The sequence below is a fragment of the Hemitrygon akajei genome, chromosome 2, assembly GCF_048418815.1.
Source record: "Hemitrygon akajei chromosome 2, sHemAka1.3, whole genome shotgun sequence".
Taxonomy (NCBI): Eukaryota; Metazoa; Chordata; class Chondrichthyes; order Myliobatiformes; family Dasyatidae; genus Hemitrygon; species Hemitrygon akajei.
This window is the reverse complement of record NC_133125.1, coordinates 151893976-151915932: the sequence shown is the minus strand read 5'-3', so window position 1 is coordinate 151915932 and position 21957 is coordinate 151893976. Positions and strand designations below refer to the sequence as shown.

Genomic DNA, 21957 nt, shown 5'->3' with positions numbered 1-21957 from the left:
CTTGACCCTTACCCCCACCCCCCAATAAGGAGATTAGCGATCCAGTCCCAGCCTGAAGTGTCAATTGTTCATGCTCCTCCACGGATGCTGCCTGACCTGCTGGATCTCTCCAGCATGTGCTGTTCTCAATTACTAAAGTTCAAAGTAAAATCTATCATCAGGGTACAGACATGTTAGCCATTCGGCCCATCTAGCCAGCTCCGCCATTCAATCATGGCTGATCCTTTTTAGACCCCCTCCTCAGCCCCACTCCCCGGCCTTCTCCACATAATCTCTGATGCCCAATCAAGAATCTAAAAACCTCCGCCTTAAATATGCCCAACCTGGCCTCCACATCTTCCTGGGGTAACAAATTCCACAAATTTACCACCCTCTAGCAAAAGAATTTCCTCTACAACTCAGTTGTAAATGGACAACCCTCAATCCTGAGGCCGTGCCTGGACTCCCTTGGAAAACATCCTTTCAGCATCTATACCATCTAGGCCTTTCAACATTTGTAATCCTTCTAAATTCCTGATCCTTCATCCTTCTAAATTCCGGTAAGTACAGGCCCGGAGTCATCAAATGTGCTTCATTTGATAACCCTTTCATTCCTGGAATCATCCTTGTGAACCACCTCTGGACCCTCTCCAATGCCAGCACATCTCCTTTGATGAGGAGCCAAAACTGTTGACACTACTCAAGGTGAGGCCTCACCGGTGCCTTATAAAGCCTCAGCATCACATCCCTGCTCTTGTATTCCAGACTTCTTGGAATGAATGCTAACATGGCATTTGCCTTCCAAACCACCAACTCGACCTGCAAGTTACCCTTCAGGGTGTTCCACACAAGGACTCCCAAGTCCCTTTGCATCTCGGATTTTTGGATTTTCTCCCCATTTAGAAAATATTCTCCATTTTTATTTCTCTGGCCACATACAACCCTGAGATTCTTTATGGTGCAGGCATACTCAGCAAATCTACAGAACAGTAATTGTAAACAGGATCAATGAAAGATCAACCAGAGTGCAGAAGACAACAAACTGTGCAAATGCAAATATAAATAAACAATGAGACGTGGGTAACAAGATAAAGAGCCCTTAAAGTGAGACCATTGGTTGTGGGATGAGTGTAGTTATCCTCTTCCGCTCAACAGTCTGATGGTTGAGGGGTAGTAACTGCTCTTGCACTTGGTGGCGCGAGTCCTGAGGCTCTTGTACCTTCTCCCTGATGGCAGCAGTGAGAACAGAGCATGGCCTGGGGGTGGGGGGGGGGGGGGATCTCTGACGATGGATGCTGCTTTCCTACGGCAGCATTTCATATAGATGTATGTGCTCAAAGGTTGGAAGGGTTTTACCCGTGTACTGGGCTGAATCCACTAGCTAGGTGGAAGCTACAAAGAGTGGAAAAATGCCGTTGGTGAAATTTAGTCACTTAGATAAAAATCGAACAAAAATTGGCTCATTAAAATCACATCACAGTGCAGAATGACCTTGACAATAGGGCTGGAGAGGAATCTGGATTCTAACTTCTTCCCTTAATTCAGATGCATGCACTTAATCTCTCTCCATGGTGACACTCAGTACAGTAACAGCCACTTTGTGTCTGTTCAAACAATATCCTGTGTTCCATTGTTTTCTCCACGCAGAGGTCAAGGTCGTTGGTTAAAACAAAGTATGGAGCTCGGAGCCAGGAGATGTGGGGAGGGGGTAGGGAAAGGAAATGGAGAGGGAGTGTGCGCATTCATGCAAGGTCCCTGCAAGAGCGTAGAACAGTGACCCTCTTGGATGTGAATCACAGTACCTTTGAAAGTTCAGAGTCACAGGCAAATCACTGCACAAAAGGCCATTCAGTCCCTTCGGCTTACACTAGCTCAAGGCAAAACCAAACCAGCTGATCACATTACCCCAGAGAAACAAGAGCTTGCAGATGCTGGAGGGTGCAGCTACACCCGGTCTGCTGGAAGAACTCAGCAGGTCGAGCAGCATCCGTGGTGGGAAAGGAAATGACAATGTTTGGCGTGAAACCCGGCATCAGTACTAACAGCAGAGGGGGAAGATTGCCAGTACAGAGGGGAGAAAGGAAGAGGCCAGGAAGGTGATTGGTGGACTGAGGAGGGGTGCAGGTTAACTGGCAGAAGTGGGGCTGAAGTTGGGAGACTATGGTTAGTGAACGATGGAGAGAAACAGAGAGAGAGAGAGAGAGAGAGGGGAAAAGTGTGGGGTGAAGAACAGATGGAACAAGGTGGGGGTTGTGGGGACATAGGAGATAATGGCTGGCGGAGATCAGGAACCCAAACAGCTACCAGAAAAGAATCCCAGATACTGACACTTAGCCACGTGTACAGCTGTCCTCGAACAGCACCATCAAACCCACGACCACTCCCCATCCACCCTTACAGTCGTCAGACTGAAACACTGCCCACCCTCCCCGCAATCTCCTCGTCTTTATCCTCTGGCACCTGCTTACTGACCACACCCCAATGTGAACCGTCACCCTCGATCTGTAAATCCAGAGGTCTCCTCTCAACCATCCCTGTTCCAGTATCCCCTCCGCTCTCTCCACATCCTCATCCCTGGATCCAATTCCATAGCTCTCTCCCGCACTCTCTCCAGAGCCTTTCCCAGAACAGTCACAGTACGCTGGGTGAGGATGAGCACGTGCTTTAGAAAAGTTCAGCTTAAACTAGAACAGGAGTTTCCAACCTTGCTCGTGTCATGGACCATTACCACACTGACCATCCATTTTATTCTCCCCATAGTCCCATCAATTCTCCTGCCATTTTAACATCAGGGGTAATTTACAGCAGCCAGTTAACCCCATGACCCACAGGTCTTTGCCATGTGCGAAAATCTGAAGCCCTCCAGGGAAACTCATTAGACATGAGATCAGAATTAGGCCATTCGGCCCATTGAGTCTGCTCCACCATTCCATCATGGCTGATTTGTTATCCCTCTCAAACCCATTTTCCAGCCTTCTCCCCATAATCTTTGATGCTCTTACTAAACAAGAACCTATCACCTTCAGCATTAAATATACCCCGTGTCTTGGCCTCCACAGCCATCTGTGGCAATGAATTCCACAGATTCACCACCCTCTGGCTAAAGAAATTCCTCCTCATCTCCGTTCTAAAGGGACGTCCCTCTATTCTGTGGCTGCGCCCCCTGGTCCTTGACTCCCTCACACACTTGGTCACAGCTAGAAATTCAGGTTCGGAATCGGAGTTCAGTTTATTATTTCTGGCATACTCTTTGACATAAAATTTGTTGACTTGTGGTAGCAGTATGATGCAAAGCATAAAAATTACTATAAGTTACAATAAAAATAAATAAGTAGCGCAGAAGAGGAACAGTGAAGTGCTGTTCACAGAAAGATCACAAATGCGATGTATGAGGATATAGAGGAGAGGAGGCCATTCCGAAATGTTGAAGGGGCTTTTCTCCCCATCTCACTCCCAAGAGCCTTATCTGTGAACCCCTCGCCTTGTTGTAACAGCCTCCACCATCCCATCATACAGCAGAGAAACAGGCCATTCGGCCCAACACGTCTATGCCAACTACTGGGCACCCATCCACATTAAACTCATCTCTCGGCACTTGGTCCATAGCCTTCCAGACCTGGACAATTCAAGTCTGCTGGGGGCGGTGTTAGAGGCAGATGCATTAGGGCATTTAAGAATCTCTTAGCTAGCCACATGGATGATAAAAGTATGAATGGTTATATAGGAGGGAAGGGGAGATCGATCTTAGAGCAAGTTAAAATGTTGGCACAGCTTCGTGGGCCAAAGGGCTGGAACTGTGCGGTAATGTTCTACATTCACTCTCCGGTAGTGTGCTCATCACTCTTCCTGTGAAGAAGATCCCCTCAAATTCCCTCCCAACCTCCTCTCTCTTACCCTAGATCCATGTCCTCTACCTGTGAGAGGGGGCAGATTTCTGCGATCTACACTAACTAAGATCTCCAGTTTTATGTATCTCAGTCACCACCCTTCTCAACTTCCTCCGCTCAAGAGAGAAAAGACTGAGGCTCTCCACGTTACTGAAACGTACCCTCCCATCACATTCTTCCCAACTCCAGTGAATACTGGCCAGTTGACTCACTCTCTCGTCACACACCCCGGAGCCAGTCTGGTGAAACTTTGCTGTCCTCCCTCTATTAACTTTTCTTCGTTAATGAGACCCAAAGTGTACACTGTACTCCCAGTGTGTCCACAGAGATTCTCATCGGTACTTAAATCCCACTTCCCTACGCACAAATGGTATGGATGAGATGGGCCAAAGGGCCTGTTTCTGTGCTGTAGTATTCCATGACTTTAAATCTTCTTGATATGAAAATCAACACATAACTTGTCTTCACTGTACTCACTGGAATTTAGAAGAATACGGGGGTGGGGGGAGGGAAATCTCATTGAAACCTCCAAATGTTGAAAGGACTAGATAGGGTGGATGTGGAGAGGATGTTTCCTAAGATGGGCTGTCCAGAACTAGAGGGCACAGACTCAAAATTAAGGGGTGACCCTTTAGAACACAGATAAGGAGGAATTGTTTTAGTCAGAGGATAGTGAATCTCTTGAATGCTCTGCCACAAACTGCAGTGGAGGCCAAGTCCATGGGTATATCTAAGGTGGAAGTTGATAGTTTTCAGATCAAAGGATATGGCAAGAAGGCAATTGTATAGAATTGAGAACAGCCATAGTGGAATGGTGGAGCAGATGGGCTGAATGGCCTAGTTCTGCTCCCATCTCTTATGGTCTTCTTGAATACTTGTTACACTCGCGTACTTCCTTCAGGTGATGACTGTACAAGACTCTGTGGGTATCTGCAATTCCCACTCCGACACTGCAAGGATGGAGTTGTATTGGAGGGATTCACCAGGATGTTCCCTGGATTGGAGGACTTGAGTTATGGGTGAGATAAGACAAGCTAGACTCAATTTCCCTGGAGTGAAGGAGGCTGAGGGTCATAAGATTATGAGAGGCATAGGTAGGGTAGAGAGTCAATATCCTTCTCCCATAGCAGAGTTCTCTAAAACAAGAGCACATTGGTTTAAGGTGGGAGGAAATAAATTAAAAGGGTAAGTTTTTTTGTGAACAAAGAGTGGCTGATATCTAGAATGCACTGACAGAGGAGTCAGATATAAATTCTAGGTTTAAGAAGCATGCCGGGGTTCCCAGCTTGGGTCCCACAGGACCCTTGCTTAATGGTATTTGTCCATGGCACAAAAAGGTTGGGAACCCCTGATTTAGACAGACTCTTATATAGGAAAGGCATAGAGTCCAAATGAGGGAAAATAGGATAACGTGGAGATGAGTAGAAGTGTCAGCATGAACATAGTGGGCCGAAAGGCCTGTTTCTGTGCTGTTTGATCCCAGGACTATATAAACAACATGCTGTTCCTCTTTTCTATCTTAAAGTGGAGAACTTCACCTCGATCCCCCCTTCCCCTTTTGTTTGGTCATTGGTCTATTATTGTCTCATGACTCAAGATACAGTGGAAATGCTTTGGTTTTGAATGGCATCTAGACACATGTCGGCACACATCAATTTATCAAAGCAGCGAGAGGAAAGTAGGTAGCAGAATACCGTGTTACAGAGAAAGTACAGAGCGGGCAGGCCATAAGGGGCGAGGGCCACGATGAGGCAGACTGACAAATCAGGAGTTCATCTTTACTGTACAAGAGGTCTAGTCAGAAGTCTTATAACAGCGGGGTAGAAACTGTTGAGTCTGTTGGTGTGCGTTCCCAAGCTTTTGGAACGTGGAACTAAGAGAAGGTGGATAAACACACACAAAATGCTGGAGGAACTTGCTACATCAAGTGGCATCTATGGAAACGGATGTTTCATCCCAGGACCCCTCAGCAGGAGAATGCGAGTCCTGTCCCAGTGGGCGAAGGGGCCGAATGTCTCCTCTTCCCCTCAAGTTGAAAGAGAAGTAAATGGCACACTTGTGTACCAAACTATCCCCTTCTGTTACCCCAGTCCCAGCACAGATCTGCCCCTCCTATCTTCAACGTTAGTCTTTGAGGAACTGGCCATTATAGGGAAATGAGGGTGAACGTCTGTGGTTAAACAGTGTTGACATCCAACTGTTAGAGCAGCCTATTTGTATAAAGGCTCATTGTCTAGGGGTGCCTGCAGGTGAGCTAGCAAATAGACTTCCCTGGCAGGTCAAATGGTTAAACGACAACATGCAGAACCGTCCCACTAACAGTGAACAGAATATTAAAAATAAAGTTACAAACTGCAGTATTATAGGAGATCTAAACTTCCCCTTTACAAGTGAACTAATGACTGTTGTGCTGCTTGGTGCATTAGTATAGCATTAGTAGCGACTGCTTGCTGTCTTAAAATAAATGGTTTAACTCTTTGGCCAAGACCGCTGACAAAGCTGTTTCCTGAGCCTTTTTAGACCAGTGTGCCTGCTAGCTTTTCAATGGACAATGCATAGAAAGAATGGCCAGCAGAACAATGGGAATTTGGCATTCTACCCCCGAGGCTAGAGCCGTCCAATCCCAGCACTGCCGAGCCAGGGTGCTGTCCCTAAATCAATTTACAAGAAAGGTCCATACCCTCAGGCTTACCTCAAAGAGTGTGTTACTACAGGCCCTTTCCACTGATGGTTATCCCCCAACAGTGTTATTAATATAGCTGATCTGGTCCCGAAGATATTGGATCTTGCTGCGTACAAATTAGCCACTGCAGTTCCTACACCAGGACAGTGACCTCACTGACAACACTCTGATTGCGAAAAACCCTCTGGAACAAGGCGAGTCCTTTCTTCCTTACCACTCGTTGAGTGTGGTTTTATGGTCAATTTTACCACGCAGCAGTTGTAATTTCCAAATGTAACGAGCTGGATTTAAGAGTCACAAGGCCACGTGGCCCACTGAGCCGGCTCTGATCTTCAAGACCATGAAACACAGAAGAGGAGTTGGGCCACTCAGCCAATCAAGCCTGCTCCACCATTCAACCAAAACTGATTTATTTTCCCTCTCAATCCCATTCTCCTGCCTTCTCCTCATATCCTTTGACACCCTTACTAATCAAGAACCTACCAAAGTCTACTTTAAGAATACTCAATGACTTGTCTCCACAGACAAATGTGACAATGAATTCTACAGATTCACCGCCCTCTAACTAACCACCCTCATTATTGCTGTTCTAAAAGGATATATTCCTATTCTGAAGCCGTGCTCTCTGATCCTAGGCTCTCCCACTATTGGAAACATCCTCCCAACATCCACTCTATCTAAGCCTTTCAATATTCAGTATGTTTTAATGAGATCCCCCCCTCATTCTTCTAAACTTCAGCCATTGCCATCAAATGCTCGTCATACATTAATCTTTTCACTCCCGGCTTCATTCTTGTAAACCTCCTCTAGTGTGCCACTTCTGGATATTATTTAAACTGTGTCACGTCTGAATGGTTGTGCTGAGAAGGTCCTGAGATCCCTCATACAGAACAGAATGCAGCTGAGGGCTGGCAGAGTCTCAATAGGCCAAATGGCCTACTACACTGTGAGAGAAGTATATGAGGTACTGTGCATGATTAAGAAAGGACAAGTTGGCTTTCATCGCAGGGGAGTTGGAACCTTGGTGTTAGTGAGACCAGCCCCATACGAGCATGATCCCTTTATCTCTGTGCGCCATGCAGCAATAGTCTCCTGGATTAAGTATGAGAACAAAGAGTTTTGGTCCACTATAGACAGATTGGAAGATGGGCCCAAAAGCCACTATGTTGGTACTGACTTCTTGATTAAACAGCCCTATTACCTCACCCCCTGTTAACCCAGTCAGACCCTGCCCTACTGCTCTGGTGTTAGCAACAAAGCACCAGTGTGAGATTCCAAAGCCAATTTGACCCTATTAGAGATGTTCCATTAGTCCTACCCTCTCTCTTGAAAACTAACTTGCTTTTTCACTTTCCTGGGATGTGAAACATCCACTCTGTTCCCCTCACCACAGATGCTGCTTGCCCTGCTGAGTCTTTCCACCTTTGACCTGAAATGTTAGCTCTGTTTCTCTCTCCACAGATGCCGCTTGACCTCCTGAGTCTCCCCAGCCCTTCTGACTTTTAGGTTCCCAACTATCTTGTTCATCATCAACAATACATGTCATGAAATTTGTTGTTTTGTGGATTAAAATTAAATACGTAGTGCAGAAAGAGAACTAAAATAGTAAGATAATGATCAAGTGGTGGGGTGGAGATATGTTTCCATCAAAGGAGATGCAAGGCCTCTGCTAGCCTGCAGGTCACCTTGAGCAAGGTGTAGTACCTGCTTAGTGCTCCCCCTTTGATCAGGGTCACGTGAAGCGATGGGAGCCGGTGGTGGATGGTCGTACCAGCAGCCGGTGCACGTCACAAGTCCTGGTTATACGACCACTGATGCCAGGCAGCCAATCCCTGAAGAGTGTTGATAATGTCTGGGGTCACCCATCTTGTAAAGGCACTACCCAGAAGGCAATGGGAAACCACTTAAGTAGAAACCATTGCCAAGAGGAAAGACCACAATCACCTACAGCATATGACAGGGCACAGAATAAACAAATGTCCATGGGCTCACCGCATGGGTTCTAAAATCTGATGGCAGAGACGAAGCAGCTGTTCCAGACAGCAGCTGAGTGTGCACCACCTCCCTGATGATAGTAATGAGAAGAGGGTATATCCTGGGTGTGGGGGTCCTTTGCTGCCTTTAGAGCAATGGCCTTTTGAAGATGTCCTTAATGTTGGAGAGGCTAGCACCTAGGGTGGAGATGGTTGAGTCTACAGAACAATTTGTCCTTTTAGATGCTTCATATAACTCAGTTCCATTTTGAAAGAGTTCCTGCTGGGCCTGGTTTCAGGCATCCTGATCAGCAATAGCTGCCTCAATTGCAATTGATCCAGTGTCTCTGCAGCCCGGTAAGACGCACCCACTGAGCCAGTGGCAACAACTTTGCCTCCTGCATGCCGTCAATAAGCGGAATCTGAGCCCCTTTGAAATCTCTCCTCACCTCCCCGGCAACAAGCTGGAAAAGTGAGGCCCCAACCTGAGGGCAGATACCTCAGGGTTACAAGGTGGTGCCACATAGAGGGAGACAATGGGGGAACTGACCCCTAGGGTGGGGAGCTTTAATATAACGGCGGAGCCTAACCGGATCAGTCAGCACAGGGTTCTCGGGAACACGTTCCACAGCACAAGACAGTTTTGTGAGAGGAGTTCTAGGGAGGTACTTACGTGCGGATGGGGTAGCAGAGATGTGGAAATGACAGCATCAAACGGGGGGGGGGGGAGGGGGGAGAGGGATAAACTGTACTCATCTCGTCTGGATGTGGAGGCACCGTTATACTCTAAAGGGTCAGGGAATAATGGATGTGAGAGACAGTGAGAGTGACAGAGAGAGAGAGAGTGACAACAAAAGGGAGAGTGACAGCGAGAGAGTGAAACTCGAGAGACGAACAGCCAGACAGAGAATACAGGGGTGGGGGGAGCCGCTGTGTGCCAGTGTATGTGTGTGGTGGGGGGGGGGGAGCGTTGCAAGGTATCTCAGAAGACAGCGACCCTCTGTTCCTGAGGAAGGGGGCGCGGGGGATGGGGGTAGGGGTGGTGGATTTCGGGTTCTGGGAACATTGCGGACCGCGGGGCGGAGACGAGCTATGTTCTTCCGAACAGGATGTGAATGGGCCGAGAGATCTACGTCTCTACCCACCCGCGCCCCCTCCACAACCACCGCCATCCTCCCATCCACGGCTCTGTCCGCGGCAAACGTGCAGGTGCCCAGAACTTACCAGCGGTACCTCCTGGTCCGGGTCCCTCGCCCTGTAGCCGCTCAGCACCACGTCGGGGTCCCCCGACAGCTCAAGCTTCACCCCGTCCAGGAGGTGACGGACTGTTCGAGCCAGCATGAGGTGTCCCGGGGCAGCAGGACCCTACCCAGACTCCTCCGGGGTCTGGCAACCTCTCCTCCTCTGCCCGAGCCGGCTAACCCTGCCCGGGTCCCGGTGCCTCCATGGTAACAGCAGCCACCGTCTTCCTCCGGCGGGACATCAGCCCGGGACTCCCTGCCCCGCTCTTCAAAGTGGCGGCAGCACACTCCTGCCTAGTTCGGCTCTCATCTGATTAGAGAGTTGCAGAGAGAGTGAGATAACCTCCTGGAGACTGTCAGCAAACTCAGAGGTCCCCGACTCCTGCTCTCTCTCTCTCTGCAGAAGTGCTGTCGGGCAGGCGCTGCACACAAGCTACCCGCGTCCTCTCTCACAGACTGAGGAGGAAACGGTGTTGAGGCGACGAGGAAGAGGGAGGTGGGAGTGGCGGAGAGCGGCTCCCTGAGGGGCGGAGCGCAGTGGCCGCAGCGCTTCACGGCGGTCTGCCGGGCCCAAGTTACAAGGGCATGTTCTCTGACCATAACAACACACACATTGTCACACATACAGTCACACACACACACTGTCACACACACAGTCACACTAGCACGCACACACACTGCCATACAAATACACACACATACACAGTCACACAAACACACACTGTCACACACACAGTCACACTAGCACGCACGCACACTGTCACACACACAGTCACACTAGCACGCACACACACTGCCATACAAATACACACACATACACAGTCACACAAACACACACACACTGTCACACATACAGTCATACTAACACACGGAGACACAGATACACTGTCCCTGTCACATTGACACACTGACAGACGAACAGACCGACACACAGTCACACTGAGACATACACACACAGACACCTCACACTCTGACAGAAGCCAACACATGAAGACATGCACAGACACCACACACATACACACACTAACATACACCATCAAAAACACACACTGACAGCCACCAACACACACTAAGTGACAGGTCAAGACACACCAGTATACTGATACACATAAGCAGAATGAGGGTTATTATCATTGACACATAAATTTGTAGTTTTACAGGAGCAGTACAGCACAAAGGCACAAGAATCTGTAACTTACGAAAGTAAGTCAAGGAAAGAAAGGAATAGTGAGGTAGGGTTCATGGACCATTCAGAAATCTGATGGTGGAGGAGAAGAAGCTGTTTCAAAGGTGTTGTGTTTGTGGCTTTAGGCTCCTGTACTGATAATAGTAATGAGAAGAGGGCATTGCCAGATGGGTGAGCCCTTAGTGATGGCCTTCTTCAGATACTAGAAGAATGCTCGATGATGGGAAGGTTGTGCACGTGATGGAGCTGTCGGAGGGAGTCAGTAACTTCTGCAGCTTCCTGAGACCCTGTGCACAGGGGCCTCAACACGGCTGCGATGCAGCGAGTAAAAATGCTCTCCACGGTACATTAACAGTCTTTGGCAACACACTAAATCTCCTCAAACTCATAATGAAGTGTAACAGCTGTCGTGTCTTCTTCATGAATACGACAATGTGTTGAACCCAGGATAGATCCTATGAGATACTGACACCCAGGAACTTGGAACTGCTGGCCTCTCAGTGAGAACTGGTGTGTGTTCTCCCAACTTCCCCTTCCTGAAGTTCACAGTCAATTACTTGGTCTGACTGGCATTAAGTTGCAACACCAACTCGCTGATCTACAGAATCTTGTTCCCGTTTGCTGCTTCATCACCATCTGAGATTCTGACAACAGCAGCCGTGTTGTCAGCAAATTTACAGTTTCCATTTGAGCTGTGCCCAGCCACAAAGTCATGAGTGAAGAGAGAGTGGAGCAGTGGGCTAAGTATGCTGCTGTGCTGTGCCAGCATTGATTGTCAACGAGGAGGAGATGATGTTACCGATCTGTAATAAACTGTGGTCTCCCATCAAGGGAGCTGAGAATCGATTCGCAGAGGGAGGTACAGACAACCAGGTTTTGAAACTTGGTTATCGGTCCTGAATGGATGATCATGTTGAACACGATTTCCCGGTAGCCACCCATTACAATTCTAGTTCCCGTTTCCATTCCAACATCGTCTCCTCAATGAGGCCACACTCAGATTGGAGGAGCAACTCCTTATATTCTGTCTGGGTAGCCTGCAACCTGATGGCATGAACATCGATTTCTGGTAATACCCACCCTTCACCATTTTCCATTCCTGTTTGCCTCTCTCACCTTATCTCCTTACCTGCCTAGCACCTCCCTGTGGTGCTCCTCACCCTTCCCTTTCCTCCCTGTCTTCTACACTCTCCTATCAAATTCCCCCTTTTCTTTATCTCTTTCACCGATTGGCTTCCCAGCTCTTTACTTCACCCCTTCCCCTCTCTCAGTTTCACCTATCACCTATTTGAACTTCTTCCTCCCCCCGCCCACCTTCTTAAGCTGACTTCTCCCCGCTTCTTTTCCAGGCCTGCTGAAGGGTCCCGGCCCAAAGCATTGACTGTTCACTCTTTTCCAGAGATGCTGCCTGACCTGCTGAGTTCCTCCAGCATTTTGTGTGTGTTGATTTTCTCATGTTTGTTGAACACCAGGCTGTAATCGATAAAGTGTGGCCTGACATAGGTAGTGTTGTTGTCTAGGTATCCACAGATGAATGGAGGACAGACACATCAATGCCAGCATAATCACACAAACACATACCAGTGCACAAGCACACGTACCAACATTCCACTAATTCGTAGTGATCAGCTGTGCAATGTTTTGCCCAGTGACGACACGTGCACTGAATAATGTTGTTCTCCAATAAAAACAGTATAAGTAAGCCAGTTCTAAAATCTGCAGACAAATTATCGCAAACTCCACTTTGTTAACACCATCTGCAGCAGAAACCAGAAACAAATGTAATTATGTATGATCATGAAACATGCTTAACATGCCAATGAGGTAGAGGTGACAACGTGACGTGTGCAGTTTAAATTCCTTTGTGTGCTAGAAGCGTGTACACACACACACACACACACACACACACACACACACACACACACACACACACACACACACACACACACACACACACACACACACACACACACACACACACACACACACACCTACCTTAGAGGAAACATTGACATGCACAGGTGAAACAAGGAACTGTGAGAATTATGTAAAAAGGTTCCTGTGTAATTTGCGGTACGTGAACAGAAACAAGGCAGATGCAAATGTGAGGTTTTCTACTTTGGTTTTATTAAGGCAGAAAGGCAAATATCAGCTGATTGACGATGGAAGGAGGGCAGTTGGAACGGGATCTGGGAGTGGTGTAACTGGGTCACTGGGTGGATGTGTTCAGAGGTAGCAGGTTGTTACAGAAGGAAATGGTACCTCTTGTTTCTTTAAAGGAGGATTTGAGGCCAGGAGCCGCGGTGCCTACTGCAGCTGAACAGGGCCCTGGGGAAACCCCATTGCAATCTGTGTGTGCAGTCCACGTCTCCTTATCTGAGGAAAGACGTTTTTGCTATGGAGAGAATGCTGGAATTGTTCACCACGACTGACCCTTGAGGAGAGGCTGGGTCAGTTCCACCCGGACTCACTCAAAATCAGATTAAGCAGGATCTCATGCACAGATTCTCACATGTAATACCTCAATCTATCACCCTCTCACCCCATCACTCTCACTCCCTCACACCCTCTCATTCCCTCACACACTCTCACTCCCTCACGCACTCTCAACCCCTCAGACACTCTCACTCCCTCACACACTCTCACCCTGTCACTCTCACTCCCTCACACCCTGTCTCCATCTAAAGCAGTCTTTCTCTCTCCCTCTGATACCCTTCTTCTCCCTCTTTCTCACACTCCCTCTCTCTATCTTTCACATGAGATACCTCACTTTCTCTATAATACTGTCTGACCCTCCCTCACTCACAAACTCTCACACACACTATCTCCATCTTTCACATATTTCTACCCCTGCTCTTTCACACTCCTCCCTCTCACACATGACATCTACAGATTCTCTCTCTCCCCCCTCCCCTTCCCCTTACCCCACCCCTCCTCTCCCACCTCACACCTCTCCCCTCTCCTCCCTCTACCCCTCTTCACCCCTCTCCCCCTTTGCTCTCCCCTCTCCTCTCTCTCTCTCCCCTTCTTTCTCCCCCACTCTCTACCCCCACTTCCCCCTTTCCCTGTCTTCACCCTTCACCCCTCTCCTCTCTCCTTGTATCTCCCCCTCTCTATCCCTTCTTTCCTCATTCACCATTCTCTCCCCTCCACCTTCTCCCCTTCCCCTCTTCACCTTTCTCCCCACTCCCCAACCCCTCTCCCCACTCTCTATCCCCCTTTCCCCCTCTTTTTCCCTCTTCCCCCCTTTTCACCCCTCCCCTCCCCCTCTCTGCCCTCTCTCCCTTACCCCCCTCTTCACCACACTCTCCCTCTCTCTTACGTGTTTTTACTCCCGGTTCCTCTGCACACCCTGACCAGCATCAGCCACTAGCTCCCGTGTGACTGAGTGAAACCCGTTTCTGGCACAGAAAGATCCCCGGGTTGATGGTGGAGGGAGGCAGATGTCAGTGTACAGTTGCTGTGGGACCTCCAGAGAAGGCAAGGAAGACCTCCAGACCCTCCCCTTACCTGCCTCGTGCACCCCCCCCCCCCCCCCGCTGTTGCTACAGGAGAGTGGGTGTGCTGTGTGGGTGAGGCTGGGCAAGGATTCCTGGTGCAGGGCACACAGACACACCCACTACCCCTGGACCCATCTACGATACATAGAAGCCCTGTCTGGGCTAAACCAGCTCACAGCTCACTCCCGACCAGGTCCCCTCCACGCCGTGATCCCAGCTCCCCTCATTTCCTCTTGACACTGAGGTAGGCCATTTGATCCATTGATCCCAACCAAGCTCTGCACAATCCCATTCATTTCACTATTTCCCTGTAAGCCACTCTCCCCACATTCCCATCACCTCCTCACCCACACACTAGGGGGCAATTTACAGCAGTCGAGTACCCTACCAAGCTGCATTGTCTTTGGGATGTGGGAGGAACCCAGAGCCCCAGGCAGTCTCAGGGAGAATGTAAAATCCACACAGACAGCAGCAGAGCTGGGTCTCTGGAACCATGAGGCTTGCTCCACATGACATAGATAAGGCCATTCAGCTATCGGGTCTCTGCTGGCTCTCAGAGCAATCCCTCCCGTCCCCACTTCCTCTTGCCCTTACACCCACACCCAGCTTCCCATTCCCCCACTTCCAAGGTCTTCCCTCTCCGTCAGTGCAGATGAATTCTTTCGATGGAGAATCGTGGGCCTTAGATGTTTCTTTGGTAAAGGTTTCAGACTATGTACAGTCCAATCAACAACACTGCACCGAGAAACAACAACATTGATACCAAACACAAGGAAATCTGCAGACGCTGGAAATTCAGACAACACACACAAAATGCTGGTGGAACACAGCAGACCAGGCAGCATCTATAGGAAGAAGCACTGTCGACGTTTCGGGCCGAGACCCTTCGTCAGGACTGGCGAAGGGTCTCGGCCCGAAACGTCGACAGTGCTTCTCACTATAGATGCTGCCTGGTCTGCTGTGTTCCACCAGCATTTTGTGTGTGAACATTGATACCAAAACTTTATTGAATTGTACATATTGAATCATTGGCAAATAGTTACAATATTTTAATTTGTTTATGAATGGCACTCTAAGGTATCAGTACATTGTCTGGGGCAGGAAATGGTTAATGTTTCAAGTGATTGACCCTCCATCAGAATTCGGAAAAGTAAGAGAACAAAACCTGTGGAGGTGGGAAGGGAGAGAGGGAGAGGAAGAGAGCTAATTCCATTTGGTTCAGTGCAGCATGAGGGGAGGGTTAACATGTGGGCAGTGGCATGATTTGTTGAATTAGAAACTTCAGCTGAATGTGGAGAGTTAAACACAGCTCAAATATCCACAACAATTAAGCCAACAATGGCAGGGCAGGTTAGGTGTAGCAGCTGCAGTTTGTGGAAGCTGATGGAACTGACATATCTGGAGAGTTTGTCAGGGAGTGATGATCTGAACGATTCCCAGAGACTCTCGGTGTTCTCCTCTGAGAGTTTCTTGTCCTCTCAGACCACCGAGGAACAGAAACTGGTCGCGTCGGAATTAAGCAAACGATCGGGCCCAGTGTCAACCATTCCCCTCCCAATTCCTGTCCACCGCCTCAATCCCCTCCCCGCCCTCAGATCCTTTGTCTCCTCCTCCACCTCCCCCAGCAATCCCTTCCCTCCCATCATAAGCACTCCACAGTAAACTCCAGCAGCCGCCTCACCCCACTCCCAGTGAAGCCCATTAGATCCACCCACCACAAGAAAACATAGCAGATACCCCCAGATTGGGCAGTATCCATGCAGAGGGAAATGGGATCACAGTTCAGGACAATAACCCTTCATTGGAACGAGGCAAGATTGAGTGAAGGCAGACTAATCACATCTGGAGGTCCCAAAGACAACACACACAAAATGATGGAGGAACTCAGCAGGTCAGGCAGCATCGCTGGAAATGAGTAACCAGTCGACGTTTCAGGCTGAGACCCTTCGTCAGGACTGGAAAGGATAGGGGAAGATGACCGAATAAAATTGTGGTGGGAGGGGAAGGAGGAGAGTTAGTGGGTGATAGGTGAAGCCATGTGGGAGGGAAAAATATGGGCTGGAGGGGAAGAAATCTGACAGGAGAGGAGAGGAGAGTGGACCTGAGGAGAAAGGGAAGTAGGATAGGGCTGAGGAGGAGGTGATAGGCAGGTGAGAAGAGGTCAGAGGCCAGAATGGGGAATAGAAACAGAGGGGATGGAAGGGATTTTCTTTACTGGAAGGAGGTATAAATTTATAGTCCTGTACTTTAGACAGGAGCCCTGATTCACTAACCCCCTTCCCCATATCCTCTTGCCCTAACACCCACACCCAAGCTCTGGTCTCCAGCTGCCTCCTGATCTCCCTGGCCCCATTCCTGAGCCCTGTCACTCACCTTGACACTGACCCACCCAACAGCCCCCTCCCCAAATCCGTGTCTGAGGGAAACCACTCCCTCTGAACCACTCCTATACCCCTCACACACTGAGGCTCAATGCCCCTCCCCATCTGTCCCCGTCATCCACTAGCGGAGTACCACCACCCCCCCGACACACAGAGGAAGACCGACATTGTTAACCCCACTGGTAGTGAGGCTATCTCCTCTATTTCACCGAGGAAGTGAAATTAACCAGGTACTGTAGCCGATGAGGGAGCTTGCACCCAATCAGAAACATCATCAGACATAACCAATCTCCAGGTAGAAGAACACGGAGAATGCTATGAAGATGAAACCATAGCCCTAATCTCTTTGATACTCTGTTTGATAAGTGAGTGAAAAACCCTATCAGATATGCTCTGTGCTTCCCTCGAGATCCAATGCGGACTGGAGGGAGGAGCTGCTGGTCTCCAGCTCCATCCTGATCTCACTAACATTCCCCACCTGATCCAGTTGCTGATTGGTTTAATATTCCCACATGCACAGTGAAAAACCCGTGTTTGAATACCATCCCAGTCATTCCATACGTAACTGCACTGAGGTCATACAAGGAAAAAAGCAATGACAGAATGCAGAACAACGTTCCTCCCACGTTCCAACCACCTGCGGGTTAGTGGGATCATCGTCTGCCGTGAATTGCCCCGAGTGTGTGGATGTGGGCTAGAGTCCGGGCAGAGGTGACGGAGATGTGCGGAGAACCAGAATACAGGCTGAGTGCAATTCCAGTCCCTGGGCATATCCTGGGCCCACACATCGGTGCAGTTACGACAGAGGCATGCCAGTGGCTGGACTTGATTAGGATTTTGAGGTGAATGTGTCCTCAGACTGCTGCTCTGTTCTCTCTACATCCACCACTGTGTGGCTAGGCACAGCTCAAACTTGCCAACGGTATAACTGTTGTTGGCAGGATCATAGGTCATGACGAGGAGGAGTACAGGAGTGAGATAGATTGGCTAGTTGAGTGGTGTCAAAACAACAACCTTGTGCTCAACATTAGTAAGACCAAGGAATTGATTGTGGAATTCGGAAGGAAACGTGGCAATCCTTTTTCCCCCACAAAAAAAAAACATTTATTATAAATTTAAACCACTACAGTTTGTACAAACACATTACAAACAAAACCAGATAAATCATGATTAACACAGACTAAACTAATACATTCCCATCCTCATCAAGGATGGGATTTAACCCCTGCAGTGCCCAATGGTCCTGAACATTGATACCACGTGATGCCACAGACATACTGTACCCCCTGAACATTGCCAGGCAGTCAGCCCAGTCAGAAGCCTCTGCTTCAAGACTCATGGATAGTTACCTTGGCTAACCTCAGGAGCAGGCTAACTAGGACATCCTCCTCCCTTGCTGCCAAACTCAGCCCCTCCTTACTGGATGACCAAAGCTGACGAGGATGGGGCTAAAATGCAGCAAGAAGGCAAAGAGCAGTCCCTTCAAATACGGTATGCATATAGGGGCTACCGCCTCACGCACTCCATGTACATGTGGTACACAGTATCTTCCAGCCTGCAAAAGTGACAGGCGGCTGGGAGATCCACGTACAAACTGAAAGAAGTCGATACAGGGCACGGCTGTGAGCACCAATCCTCATTAGGGGTTAGCAGTGGAAAGGATGTGCAGTTTTCTGGGTGTCAACATCTCAGGGAACTTGTCCTGGGACCATTACATGATATAATCATGAAGATGGCATGACAGTGGCTTTACTTGCCCCCCGAGGAGCTGGCATTCTGTCTGACCGCAGTTGATGTGAGGAAGGCCCAAGTCAGGGTCAATCCACATAAAGTTGCAGGGTGTGATAACATACCTGACTGGGTGCTGAGGGACCACTCGGAGGTTCTAACATCTTCAACCTCTCCCTGGGTCATTCCACTACCCCGGACTTCAATATAACCACCATCATCCCAGTGCCCAGGAGAGCGATGGTAACCTGCCGAACGACTGCCATCCTGGGGCATTGACCTCAACAATAATGAAGTGCTTTATTATTTTTATAATAAAGTTTATGGATCACATTAAATCCCAAGTTCCTGCTACATTAGACACTCTTCACTTTGCTTATCACTCAAAGCAGTCTCCTGCTGATGCCATAACATCTGCAATCCATTCCGTCCTGTCCCACCTGGAAAATTGTGCCTCAAACGCCAGGAAGCTGTTTATCGACTTCAGCTTCCAGTCATCCCTCAGAGTCTTGTGGGTAAACTGTCCTCGCTGGGTCTCAGCACCTCTCTCGGTAACTGGATCCTGGACTTCTTGACAGAAAGACCACAGTCGGTCCACGTTGGCAACAATATCTCTAGCTCCACCACGCTAAGCACCAGCACCCCACAGGGCAGCAGGTGGAGTTTGAGGATACAGGGCCCTTAGCATTGTCATGATCACTCCCACCTGTCCCACAATCTCTTTGACCCCCTGCCATCAGGCCAAGGACGGTTGGGAAGGGAAATAGCCTCTTCCCCTAGACGGTGAGACTACTGGACTCCCTGCTACCAAACAGGTCTCATCACGTGTGAAGTAGCAGTCTGTTTAGTTTTTAACTTGTGTCGTAAATTATATACAGGTTTCCAAACAGGAGCCAGGATATGGGATATAAATTACATTCGGAGACATAAAAGGCATGCTAAAAGGGGAATGCTACGATAGTCATACGGGATTACAATAAGCAGGTAGATCCCGAGAGAGAATGTTTTTAGAATGCTGACTAGAGATGGCTTTTTAGAGCAGCTTGTGGTTAAACCCACAAGGGGAAAGGCAATTCTGAATTGGGTGTTGTGTACTAAACCAGTTTTGATTACGGGGTTTAAGGTAAAGAAACCCATAGGAGGCAGTGATCATAATTTGACAGAATTCACCCTGCAGTTTGAGAGGGAGAAGCTAAAATCAGATATATCATATTGCAATGGAGTAAAGGGAATTACAGAGGCACGAAAGAGGAGCTGGCCAAATTTGTTTGGAAGTGGACGCAAGCAGGGCTGATGACAGACCAGCAATGGCTGGAGTTTCTGTGGGCAATTCAGAAGGTGCAGGATAGATACATCCCAAAGATGAAGAAGTGTTCTAAAGTGAAAATAAAGGCAACCTTGGCTGACAAGACAAAGACAGCATAAAAGGAAAGGAGATGGCATATAATAAAGCAAAAATTAGTGGGAAGTTAGAGGACTGGGAGCTTTTAAAAACCAACAGAAGGCAAATAAAAAGCCATAAGGAGAGAAGAGATGAAATATGAAGGTATGCTAGCCAATAATATAAAAGAGGATGCAAAAGGAATTTTCAAATATATAGAGAGTGCATGAAAGACAAGAGTGGACATTGGACCATTGGAAAATGATGCTGGAGAGGTAATAATGGAGGACAATGAAATAGAGATGAACTTAATAAGTATTTGGCATTAGTCTTCACTCTAGAAGTCACCAGCAGTATACCTGAAATTCAGGAGTGTCAGTGGCAGCAGTGAGCATAATTACTATTACCAAGGAGAAGGTATTTGGGAAGATGAAAGGTCTGAAGGTAGATAAGTCACCTGGATCAGATGGACTACACCACAGGGCTCTGAAAGAGGTAGCTGAAGGATCGTGGAGACATTAGTAAAGATCTTTCAAGAATCACTATTTTCTGGATTGGTTCTAGAGGAATGGAAACTTGCAAACATGTTTGCACTCTTTAAGAAGGGAGTGAGAAAGGAAATTATAGACCAGCTAGCCAGTCTTCAGTGACTGGACAGATGTTGGGAGTCCATTATTCAGAATGAGATTTTGGGGTGCTTGAAGACATATGATAAAATAGGCCAAAATTACCATGGCGTACTTAAAGGGAAATCTAGCCTGACTAATCTTTCGGAAATCTTTGAGGAAATAACATGTAGGATAGACAAATGAATGTTGCCTACTTGGATTTTCAGAAGACCTTTGAAAAGGTACCACTCATGAGGCTGCTTAACAAGATAAGAGCCTGTGGTATTACAGAAGGATACTAGTAGGTATAGAAGATTGGCTGACTGGCAGGGGGTAAAGAATGGAATAAAGGGGACCTTTTCTAGTTGGCTGATGGCGACTGGTGGTGTTCCACAGGGGACAGTATTATGACCACTTCTTTTCACATTATATGTCAAAGATTTGGATGACAAAGTTGATTACTTTGTGGCTAAGTTTGCAGCTGATTAAAAGAAAGGTGAATTGGCAGTTAGTGTTGAGAAAGTCGGGAGTCTGCAGAAGGACTTAGATTGGGAGAATGGGCAAAGAAGTAGTCGATGGAATATAGTCATGCACTTTGGTAGAAGGAATAAAGTCATGGACTATTTTCCAACCATGGAGACAATTCAAAATTAGAGATAGAAAGTGATTTGGGAGTCCTTGTGCAGGATTCCCTACAGGTTAACTTGCAGGTTGAGTCCGTGGGAAGGAAGGCAAGTGCAATGTTAACATTCATTTTGAGAGGACTGGAATATAACAGCAGGAAATGTAAAACTGAGGCTTTACAAGGGATTGGTCAGACCACACTTGGAGTATTGTGGGCAGTTTTGGGTCACATCTCAGAAAACATGTGCTGGGATTAGAGAGGGTTCAGAGGAGGTTCACGAGAATAATTCCAAGAAAGAAAGGGTTAATGTACGGGGAGCATTTGATGTCTCTGACCCGTTACTCGTTGGAGTTCAGAAGGAAGGTAATCTCATTGAAAAGCTTGGTTTGTGTAGATGTAGATGTGGGAGTCTCGGTTCTGAGGGTACAGCCTCAGAATAAAGGGATGTCTCTTTAGAACTGAGATGAGGAGAGATTTCTTTAACCAAAGGGTGGTGAATCAGAGGAATTTGTCAGCACAGAATGCTGTGAAGTCCAAGTCCCTGGATGCATTTAGGGCAGAAATTAATTTGGTTCTTGATTGGTGATGGGGTTAAGGGTTACAGTGAAATGGTGGGAGAATGGGGATTGTAAAACAGTCATGACTGAATGGCAGAACAGACTTGATGGGATGAATAGACAAATATGGCTCATGGTCTTATGGTAAATGCACCTTATTCTAAACGTCAATCTTCTGGAATATATTTTATTATTCGTTAACTTATTTGTGATAATATTACTTTATGT

At 47.9% G+C, this 21957-nt stretch overlaps 1 protein-coding gene across 2 annotated transcripts in view; it reads right to left on the bottom strand.

Annotated features, from left to right (window-relative positions):
- LOC140716943 (ral guanine nucleotide dissociation stimulator-like) overlaps positions 1–10236 on the bottom strand; it is a 127384-nt gene extending 117148 nt beyond the window's left edge. For both annotated transcript variants that reach the window (XM_073030099.1, XM_073030109.1), the window contains exon 1: positions 9747–10236. In XM_073030099.1, the coding sequence (XP_072886200.1) occupies positions 9747–9863 (117 nt within the window). In that variant the 5' untranslated portion in view covers positions 9864–10236. The remainder of the gene's footprint in view (positions 1–9746) is intronic.
- Between the last annotated feature and the right edge of the window lie 11721 nt (positions 10237–21957).